Source organism: Centroberyx affinis, unplaced genomic scaffold (genome assembly GCF_046629955.1).
Source record: "Centroberyx affinis isolate AG114_WGS23_722 - 3 ecotype Tasmania unplaced genomic scaffold, CSIRO-AGI_Caff_v1 ptg002167l_1, whole genome shotgun sequence".
NCBI classification, from domain to species: Eukaryota; Metazoa; Chordata; class Actinopteri; order Beryciformes; family Berycidae; genus Centroberyx; species Centroberyx affinis.
The window spans coordinates 116,518-127,991 of NW_027280480.1; the positions used below are offsets into that span (position 1 = coordinate 116,518).

General features: G+C 44.9%; 1 protein-coding gene across 2 annotated transcripts; it reads left to right on the forward strand.

Annotated features, from left to right (window-relative positions):
- Nucleotides 1-4,298: 4,298 nt before the first annotated feature.
- On the forward strand, nt 4,299-11,461 carry znf710a (zinc finger protein 710a). 2 transcript variants are annotated; one of them, XM_071532186.1, is made up of 5 exons: nt 4,299-4,343; nt 6,421-7,944; nt 8,774-8,965; nt 9,057-9,231; nt 9,681-11,461. In XM_071532186.1, exons 1-5 carry the CDS (start codon nt 4,299-4,301, stop codon nt 9,845-9,847), a joined length of 2,103 nt encoding a protein of 700 aa, XP_071388287.1. In that variant the 3' UTR covers nt 9,848-11,461. The 2 variants fall into 2 exon arrangements, with proteins under 2 accessions (XP_071388287.1, XP_071388288.1); XM_071532187.1 differs by having other exon boundaries at nt 6,421-7,914.
- The last annotated feature ends 13 nt before the right edge of the window (nt 11,462-11,474 follow it).

Here is an 11,474-nt window from a genome sequence, read left to right on the forward strand (position 1 = left end):
TCTCTCTTTCCTTCCATAGCTCTCTGTCTCACTCCCTCGCCCCCCTCTCTGTTCCTTTTATATCCTCCTTGCTGAATGCTCTTCTCCTCTCCTCCCTCAACTCTGTCTTTTCTCCTTTATATTCAGTTTTTTTTTCAAGCTCTCCCCACACTCCTTTCTCCAATGTTGTCTCCAAGCAGAGCTATTTCATTGCTAATATTCTGTCTTTCCATTTAGTACCCCACTACAGAATGGGGAGAGTAATCTTTTATTTAGGCTTTTGGCTCTGGCCATCTCTGCATCCTGTCTCACTGTTTCTGTGAGACTGATTTGTTGGGCGAATTAAATACTTGATTTGATTTAAATGTACAAAAAATAAAATAAAAATTAAAAAAAACAAGCAAACATGGAAAACATCAGTATTGAATCAGTGATGCAGAATATTCTGCAGATTCTTGTTTGTGTGTTTGAAGTAGGCTGGCATGGCAAGTGATTCACCTATTAGTCCACCTTACTCTGTCTTTGAGTGCAGGTCATGTATTCCTATAACATTTAAAGTTACTGTCCTCTCCAGCATCAGCATTAGTGAGTGAGGCAGTAATGATTAAGGCTGAAATGTTGATTTTCTGTTTGTGTTCACCTGTGCATGTGTCCACTCTCTGTTTTCACTGACCTTAATGGAAGAAGCTGGAGGCTTGCAGCTAGGGTGTGGCCGCTTTTATACAGTTTTGCTATATTCCATCTGCGTTGCTTAGATTCAAGCTGTGCGATTGTCTGTTCTGTGCTTATGAAAAAGCCTGCTGTGTTTTTTTTTTTGTTTTGTTTTGGGGTTTTTTGGTGAAAGCTTAATTACGACAGCTAATCATGCTTGAGACTTACTATTATACCAGCATGCCATGCAGAGGTGAGGCTGATCTAGCACTGGAAATAACAGAAGGTGTGTGGGCTTCCTTCCTCACACACACACGGGAGGGATAGCCATTTAAAATATCAACATCAGTCCAATAACTTAAAGTTCAAAACACAGAGCAAACTGATTTCCGTTGTTCCCTTCTCTCTCTGGGGTGTAGGGAAACTGATCGTGAAACATGAAAAGAGAATTCTCACCTGAATATTGCAGCTATACTAACAACCCTATACGTATAGCCATACACTGCTTCCAGTTTGCCTGACAGGCAGAGTGAAAGGATGTTGAATTATAAGCGTCACCTAGCACAACGTCACCCACAGTCACAGCAAACTCTGACTGTATCCAGTCTGTCACTGTGCTAGATGAAGAAACAATACTGACTATGTGAGCTCACTAACATATAGCAAGAGGAGAGGGATATACTATGTGCATCAGGACTAACCCAAGGCTAGAAGCCTACTGCATTTCCACAGTATATTGTCATTTGCATTTGTCAGAATGTATGTGTACGCACATTTGTTTTAACAGAAAAACCTGGGAGTTGTCATCAATGAGTGCTCTACAGTTTTATGATTCATCGAGCCCTTCCCAGGGGTAAAACAGACCTCCGATATCTGAATCTCTCTTCTCTTTCTCTCTCTCTCTCTCTCTGTCACTTGCTCTCTTACTCTTGCTCTCGATGGAAAAAAGTTATAACTTTGACCTATATCACAGAGAGGATGTGACACTGTACTCCATGGTTCTCCTCTTATAGATAAAGAGCACAGACCCAGCCGGTTTTGGAAACATAAAGGGACAAGTCGTCATAGAAATACGCCTAAGTCACACGGACACCCATGTCAGAAGTGTGTTGTTTCAGGGCTGTGGGGGAACTGAAAGTGTGTTGGTGTCAGTGGTGTGTGTGCTTTTCCCTGATCTCAGACATCAGACGTGTGCACAGACACGCGCGCGCGCGCAAACACACACACAAACACGAAACGCTCGCATTTGAAATCATAGTTGCGGGTTAGTACACTATTGAGAGCCGGGCTGTGGCTCACTTCCCTCTCTCTCACATTTGCGTATAGAAACCTGTGGAAACGCAAGAACTGAATGAAATTATACTTTCATTATTCATCGTATTGTATCCTTTCCCACAATTAGTTTACCGTAGCCCTAGACGTACAAATGTAGCCTAAGTAAATGGACAAGTGAGCAGGTTTTCACTGTTATGAAGATTCGGGCCTGGAAAAGAGCCAGTGTATTCCTTCCCCAAACTTTTGTTGTCTGTGTCTTTTTCATTTTCCCCATAGGCTAGTTCTGTGTTGTTTTATGTACGTGTCCCTTGTTGTTTCTTCCATGTGGTTTCTTTGTCTTTCAGCCTCTTATCTCTTTGTTTCTTCCCTTGCTCTCCTTCTATTTTCTCTCCCATTCTCTCCCTCGACTTCCTGCTATCTCTCCCCCTCACTCACACCCTCACTCAATCTCTCTCTCTCCCCCTCCCTCGCGCTCACTCTCATTCCCTATCTCTCCCTCCCCTCCGCTCCCTCTCTCTCTATCTTTCTCATTCTCACAGCACTCCCAGCCGCTGATGATTGATCAAGGTTTTCAAGGTTTGCCCTTTCCTGTTATTTAGTGGGAAATGTTTATGCACAGTCTCCAGCCTTACAGTCACAATTGGCATGTGTCCATACGGTGTTGTTGCGTTCACATGCACGTATGTATACTGTTGTGATAGTAGCAGTTTCTCCAGAAATGTGGTGTGTTTACTAGTTAAAGGTAAGGTAAGCTCGGTTATAATGGCATACCTGTCTCATTATCAAGATCAGCTCCACTACAGACTACCTAAGCACACAACCTGTACTTAGCCCGCAGGTACTGTGCCGCACTGTTTCTCAACACAGCCTGAAAGAAATCTGGAAGTTCAATAGTTAATGTCTTCCCTTGCTGTTTTTCCTTTTCCTCACTCTCTCTCCCTCTCTCTCTCTCTCTATCTCCTTTCCTCTCTCCATTCCCTTTGCTCTCACCCCCCCTCTCTCCTTCATTCTGCACCCCCCACCCCCCCCACCCCCCCCCACCCCTTTCTCTTGCTGATGGACTCTTCTTTTTTATTTTCACACTCCACCATCCCCCTTTTTTCTTCTCTCTTTTTCTCTCTCCTTCTTTCCTCTAGCCCTCCCTCCCCCTCTTCTCTTTCACTGCATTTTCTTTCAACCCTCCCTCTATCTCTCTTCCCATCCCCACCCCCTCTCCAGCGCTCCCCCTCCCTCCTCTCTTTCTTTTTTCTTTTCTTTTATTCTTTCTTTCTCTTTCTTTTACCACATCCTTTCTTATGCCTCAGCCCTCCCTCCCCCGTCTCTCCTTTCCCTTCTTCCTCCTTTTTGCTGCATTCTCTTCTTCCCTCCCCCACCCCAGCTCTCTTTCCTCTCTCCCTTTTTCTTTCTGTCTCTCTCACCCCCCCGCTCCTTCCTCCACTCTGCTTCGCTCCCCCTCCCTCTGCCTCTTTCTTCCTTATTCTTTCTCCCCCACGTCTGTCTCCCTCCCTCCCTCTCTCCTAACTGCTTTTCTCTCCTTTCTTTCTCCTTCTCTTTTCTTTTGTCACTCAATTTTTTTTTCTTCTGAATTTCTCAGACAGTATACTTCAGGCTGTCTCAATAGTTAATTAGTTTGAATCTAGAAATAATGGCAGCAAACTACACGGTCTCTGGAAAGTTAAAATTTTAGCATATCTCAGACATTATCTGTCTGACTGTTTGCCTCTGACAGACACACCTCCACCCATAGTCTCTGTGTGTTTGTGCGTGTTATGTGTCAGTGAGAGAGTGTGTGCGTGCCTATATGTGTGCCTGCATATGTGTGTTCATGTTTTGTGTGTGTGTGTGTGTGTGTCTACATACACATTTATCTGTGTGCACACACTGAGGAACTACTGATTAGATTTTATAATTGTTTGTGCGTTTGAGCACATGCTCGTAAAAGGAAATGCAAAGTATGAGTGTGATCAAGAAAAGATAGAGCTTGTGTCTCTATGTGCCTTAAAGAGAAATGTGTGTTGAAGGGTCATGCTGAATTGTATGTAGTGAGAAAGGGAGATAAGATGTGTGTGTGTGTGTGTGTGTGTGTGTGTCTGTGTGTGTGTCTGTGTGTTTGTAAGAGAAAAGAGGAGAGAGAAAGAGAAGTGAGATGGGAGGGAGAGGGTGGGAGGAAGAGAAAGAAATGGGGTGATACTGTGTGTGTGTGTGTGTGTGTGTGTGTGTGTGTGTGTGTGTGTGTGTGTGTGTGGTGGAGTGGGGTGGGGGTGGGGGGGGGCAGGCACAGTCAGTTCTGATAACAGCAACAGTAGGAGGAGGATGAGCCGTGGGACCGCCCCACTCTCCCACAGATATAAATAGGAGGTGGATTTTTTTACTCCACTCATTTCTCCTGAAGGATGAGATCCCTGAAACACCTAAAACATCACTCCAGGAACAATGTGGTGAGTTTGTAACCTGAAGATGGAGAATGTTTTCACTATTGCCATTAGGGGGGCAGTTTTTTATGTGTTGTTAGTGAGGTATTTACACTCTGTCTGTGTGTGTGAGGGGAAGCGAGATTACTTTTCACATTCATATGAGTACCGCAGTGGGAACATCTTTTACAGATAAGAGTAGACTAACTATTCTGTTTCTCTCCATCTCTGCCACACATCTTCTATTATTATTCTAATTGTTTGGGTTTTGTCCTTAGGTGTCTTTCACTTGCAACTTTAAATGTTAAAGTATGGACTCTTGCAATTACTATCCTACCTCTCTTTCTCCTTGTCATTTGTCTTTTTCTCTTTCATTTTGTCAGCCTTTCATTTTGCTGTGCTTTTTCTCTTCTCTCCCTTCTCCAGCTCCCCTCCCTCCTTTCCCTCTTTCTCTCTCACTCACTCACTCTGTCTTTCTGTCTCTCCAGCTCCCCCCGCACCCCTCCCTCTCCTTTTCCTTTCTCTCTTCCCTTCTCTCACATGCTCACTCAATCTCTCCCTTCCCCTCCCTCCCCTCCCTCTCCTCCCCTCTTTCTTTATCTTTCAGCCCCTCCATCTCATTTCTCTCCCTCTCCCTCCCTCCACTCCTCCCCCGCCCACAGCTCTTTCTCCTTCTCTCTATACCTCCCTCCCTCTCTTTCTCTCACTCACACACACACACACACAGACACACACACACACACACTTTCAAATACACACCCAGTCTCTCTCCATTTCTTTCTCACAAACACACAGTCTGTCTCTGTCTGACTACTTTAAAAGCAGTAATTATAAATGACGTGGTTATCAGGGCATCCAGGTCTACTCCCCTCTCCCAACACACACACACACGCACACGCACGCACACACACACACACACACACACACACACACACACACACACACACACACACCTTTTTTCCTGCTTTATCTCCTCTTCCTTTTTCCCCTCTCTCCATCCACTCTCTTTCTCCTCTCTCAGTATTGTATCAGGAAAGGGAGCAGCTCTTGCTGGTAATGTATGGTACAGAGTAAAGACTAGTGTGTAGTGTGTAAAGAGACTAGGGGTCAGAGCTTCTTCATACATTTTCCCACCAGTCAGATTTGTGCTAAGGAATAACCAGAGAACACTGGGCTACACTGTTGTTTACCGTACAGAGGCTGTTTGGCTGTACCACAATTTCTTCTCCATAGTTTCACTGTTTTTTTTTTTGTTTTTTGTTTTTTTTCAGACAGCTAGGGTAAACATGTGCATGTGGGTCTGAAACACTTTATTCCGATTCATACAATTATGCTAGTGAGTCTCACGCATAGGTCTAGAATACGGAATGAGCTCGAAGCTCAATCGAATGTCTGTTATGGATATGAGACTGCCTGCCAGCATATATCATCTTGTTAAGGAAGCCCAGTGTGGCAGGCATTATGAAGTAGGCTACGGCGAGAGTCTGTGTGTGTAGAGCCGAGAAACCTTGCTCCTCATGAATGGGACAGATAACTCCAGTGATGAGCTGACTATGGTCAGCCAGGCTGCCCCAGGACCCCACAGGAAGTGCTGAGGACAGTCCACGGAAGTCAACTTCCTGGTTGGACCTGCATCCCTTGTTGTATTCTTTATTATTCTAAAGCCTGTCAAGGAAGGAAGTGGGGTGCTAACACAGATCTGCCTTATCTCCTCAATCTAATGGTCTCTGGATTTAGAGAAAAGAAACAAGGCGTAGTCAGAATGCGGCTCTCACAGGCGAATACTGAAAAACATTCTCCTAACACTCTCCTGGAGTCCTGGGGAAGGAAGGTTGTATAACTTTTAGTGTCAGTCTAGTGCAATCTTAATAACTCTTATATGGTTATTTTAATATCACGCAAACACAAACTTATTGCTAGTATTAATAATAACGGCACTAATATCATGAGGTTACAATGAGGAAATGAGGCTACATGAGGAAACATTGTGCAAGGCAGGTTTTGTAATAACAGAATGATAACAAAAATAATCACACAGATCTATTATGGTTTCCTATTTTTTTTTTTCTAACCTATGTTGTATGTTTCATGTGTTTTCCTGCAGGAGGAGGAGGGTAGCCGCCTGGTGCGGACCTACCCCAAGATGACTGAGGGCCAAGTGGATGTGGGCACACAGACAGAGCCTGTGGTGGTGCTCTCTCTGGCTCAGGCTGCCGTTCTGGGCCTCATCTCCCAGAATGAAATCTTTGGGGCCACCATTGCTCCCAATGGCTTTTACATGGGAGAGCCCAGGGAGTGTCCCCCTCCTCCACCCGAGGCCATGGAGTATGAGTATGCTGACCAGCTGATAGGAGCCAATGGGGACTACCTGGCTGAGCCTGCTGGGGAACCAGAGGCCCAGCCCCACTGCAGTGAGAGGAGGCGGCCTGGGCCCCGTGGGAGGACCAAGAGGCCCAGGAGCGATGGAGCACTGGAGGATCGCCCACACAAAGTACCCAGTCCACAGGCTCAAGTTAAAGGTGAACGTCTCGAGTCTGATACACCTCCTTCCTGCATTCACATGCACAGCAGGCGTAGCCCTGGCAAGCCAGAGGATCCAGTCACCGATCAAGGTTCTCTGAAACAGGAACAGGCCTGCGGGAACTGTCCCACGTGTGTTAGAGATCCATCCAGTCAGCAGACAGACGGACTGCCAGAACAGGAACAAGAAGAACGCACAGGTAGGGAAAGAGAGGGGAAGGAAGAGGAGCTGGTCGTGGAGGAAGAAGAGGAAGAGGAGGCATTAAACCTCAAGACTGGTGGAGAGACTGGAAGTCCTCTGATGAACCGGTACTATGAGTCCAGCGAGGTGGCCTACGAGTCTGCTGACATGGCCCTGCCTGGGGAGTATGAGGAGAATGGCCAGGCCATGCTGTGGTCAGACCCAGAGGGCCTTGCCAGGCGAATGCAGATTGACCGGCTGGACATCAACGTACAGATTGACGAGTCTTACTGCGTGGATGTGGGAGAGGGCCTGAAACGCTGGAAATGCCGCATGTGTGAGAAGTCCTACACCTCCAAATATAACCTTGTCACTCATATCCTGGGCCATAATGGAATTAAGCCCCATGAATGCCTACACTGTGGAAAGCTCTTCAAGCAACCCAGCCACCTCCAGACCCACCTGCTCACCCACCAGGGGACCCGGCCTCACAAGTGCACCGTTTGTGAGAAGGCCTTCACCCAGACCAGCCACCTGAAGAGGCACATGCTGCAGCACTCAGACGTCAAGCCCTACAGCTGTCGTTTCTGCGGGCGCGGCTTCGCCTACCCCAGCGAGCTGAGGACCCATGAGAACAAACATGAGAATGGTCAGTGCCATGTCTGCTCCCAGTGTGGCATGGAGTTCCCAACCTATGCGCACCTAAAGCGCCACCTGACCAGCCATCAGGGCCCCACCACCTACCAGTGCACAGAGTGCCACAAGTCCTTTGCTTACCGCAGCCAGCTGCAGAACCACCTGATGAAGCACCAGAACGTGCGACCCTATGTCTGCCCCGAGTGTGGCATGGAGTTTGTCCAGATCCACCACCTTCGACAGCATGCTCTCACTCACAAGGTACTGGCAGCGCACGCCCTCGCACTTAAGGTACTGAAACCCAATGATGTGCCTGATTTTTTTGTACCACTTTATGTTCAAAACCAAAACCCATCACAGAGTAGGTTGGGCTCATGCAAGCACAATAGTGCTAAAAGACCACTAAGCCCTTGTTTAGAATTAAATACATGTTGTCATTAACATGATAAAAGCATATAAGGGCTTTGGTGCCTAGTGACTAATTTTAGTTGATAAGTCCAATAAGCAAGACCTCATAGAAATCTGCGGGATATATTGTGCACTTGCCTCACAACCTTTTTTTTTTTTACAAAACCAGTTGCTTTGTAAACATAGCCTTCAAAGGCCTTGATTCTTTGTGTGTGGCTCAACCCCCCACTTGCATGTGTTTTGTGTTGTGTGTCGTCCGTAGAGCTACTTCCCTTTATGTCTGATGAATCATTGTAGTCTTGTTCTCCATTTCATTATATAGAGTCTGTGTTTTATTCTATAGAAAAACCTTTCTCTTTATGACACTGGCTTTTGTTAAATGTTAGGATAAATGTTAAATAAATGTTAAAACTTAAAAGTTCATTCTCCCCATTGTTAGACTTTTCTACTCCGTGTCTCAACACTTGGTGGGGCTAATGTAACCTAAAGCCAGTATGCAAATACTCACACTACTCGCTGTTTCTTCTACAATGTACTGTAGTTTTTGGCACATTCAGCAGTGATTCTCCCCTTCCATTAAAACCCTATGACATGTTGCTGTTTTGTTTATGCGTTCCTTGTGTGTAGCTCCCTATGAGTCATTGTTTATTTTCCTCTACACCATATATTCAGCCAAATTAATTAAAACTCCCAAACACTTTTGTTTCCCCAGGGTATGAAAGAATTCAAGTGTGACGTTTGTGCCAGAGAGTTCACTCTGTCTGCCAACCTGAAGAGACACATGTTGATCCATGCCAGTGTGAGGCCCTTCCAGTGCCATGTCTGCTTCAAGACCTTTGTCCAAAAACAGACCCTCAAAACCCACATGATTGTCCACCTGCCGGTCAAGCCTTTCAAATGCAAGGTGAGTGGAGCAAGTGGACTTCACTAGACGTCTGCTGGGTCTCGTTGTAACGGAGCAGGGGGGTACTGACCGTTGTCTTCTTGTGTTCCAGGTGTGTGGAAAGTCATTCAACAGAATGTACAACCTCCTCGGCCACATGCATCTCCACGCTGGCAGCAAGCCCTTCAAGTGTCCTTACTGCACCAGCAAGTTCAACCTGAAGGGCAACCTCAGCCGACACATGAAGGTCAAGCACGGCATCCTGGACGCCTCGCTAGATGGACAAGGTGAATAACCTTAATCAGTTGTCATTAATTACACTGTTTACAATGTGTTCCAATGTTTCAAATAGATGAAATGCCTTGATGACATTTGTATTTGTTGATAGGTTCTGCGTGGCAAATTTCTTAGCTGGACTGCTTGGTGGGCTTCATGTTGCATTATTGTCACTCAGTCTATCCCTAATGCACTTTGACTCAGCATGTACTGTAATCTAGTGGCCAAGTGTTTTGATGTTTCTCTGTCACTCCCTCCCTGTGTGTTTAGTAAATATAGCAGTGCCTGGATTAGACATGCCTGTCTCTATCAGTGGAGACTGATATGGCGGCAGGGGAGGAGGGGCAATCTACTGACTGCCCCCGATGAGGCCGTGTGTCTTTAGGAAGGGCTCTGTGTGTGTGTTACTGAGGACAGGGTAGGCTCATATTTGTGTCTCTGTGCTTACTTCCTTCCTCAGAAGCCTCCCAAGACATAGAAGGCCAGGAGGACTACGAAGAGGAGAGCTTTGAATTCAGCGAGAGAGAAAACCGGGCTAACAACAACACACCAGACATTGCTAAACTATCTGAAATGGAGTATTATAGCAGCTATGGGAAGGGCGCAGGGCGCTACAACACTGCATGAATTATTAAAATGACCCCAAATTGAGTATAAGTGTGAACTAATAAAAATGGGATTGTGATTTTTTTTGCTGTTAAAGGCATAGTGCTTGGGTTGTTCTTCAAGGGCATGAAGTAACCCAGCAAAATCTGCACATTCATATGCACTGGAACCTCCTCATGCGCCACAATTTGGAAATGTATACTTCCTACCTAATTCCATATTTTTCATTGCTAAAACGCTGCAAATCTAATGAAACAATATAGTATTTGGGAGAAGTGGGCCGTCTGAAATAGGAAAAATTATTTTTAGGAAAAAATATATATATATTGTCAGTTGATTAACATGAACATCCTCTGAGCCTAAATTGTAAAGCACATTTTTTTGTAGCTAAAACAAGCATAAAAGCATATGGTGATGTTATAATGCACTTACTCATTCAGACAATCCCAGTCTCTTTCAAGCGAGTCTCTTGGGGTACACTGATGTGTTGGGTGAGAGAAGTGAACAAGTCTTAATATTCATTTCACTTGCCAAAGCTTATCAAGTTGCAGAGGTTAATGAATTTCCTCACTTTGATTTATACTGTGATAAGTTAAAACTGAGGTCTGGAAGATGACTTAAATTCCAAGTTTCATTGTATTTTAGTGTACAGAATGTATCAGTCCTCCTGTATGCTGGCTGGTACTGTAATCAGTGCGTTGCACTGAGGGCCACTGTTTGTGACCAGTCTGGTTTTTAGGTTCCTGCATTAACAAGCATCACCCTGTATTGATCCCTAGTCTATGAATGTAATTGTTGCTGTGGAATGTTTAAGACGCTAATTAAAAGAAAATCAAAATACCCTTTTAACGGTAGACCCCTTTACCAAAGAATTGGATACAATTTTTGCCAAATCGTGCAGCTAAGGGCAGCAGCAGGCTCTTTTCCTTACTGTTGTATTGAGCTGGGACATTGGATTTCATGGGGCCCAATCGCAAACCTCATGTAATTACATTTAGGTTCCCTCCCACCCATCTGTAGATTTCTTCAAAAGATTACCGCAGAGAACAGTGTGGTACAGCCTCTCTTTCAAGAAACTTCACTATTTCCCCATCCAGGCCTTCACGGGACAGACTGCAACATTTTTCAAAAGCGATGCAAACCCTGCATTCTTATTGCAGTTCTGGTTTTCATGGATGAATTTCAACAAGAATTGTCCCAAAAACTTGGACAGAAATATTAAGTGCCCCTGTGTGTCTGCGAGAGCATGCCATCCATCATGCTGTACACTGGTCTAAAGTGATGAACGACAACCTCCCAACATGTGACAGGGCCATGGACCTCGTGGAAAATGATTTGGGAAATGCTCAATATATTCAGTTTCCCAGTGCTTAGCTTTTCAAACATATAACCTGCAAACAAGGTATCCATTTGCAATGTTGATATAGTGCATTTAAAATAAAATGCTACTTTTTGTGAATTCTTCAGCTTCTGTGTTCATTCCATCACAGTTTTAGTGATGAAATAAGGGGAACTACAACAAGATGTTCAACTTAAATGGCTTTCTGTATTGTTAGACATTAGTGTGGAGATAATGTGGATAGACATGTATGTACAATGTTGTGTACCAGACAATACTGTAAAATAATAAATTTATTTACCTTTAAAA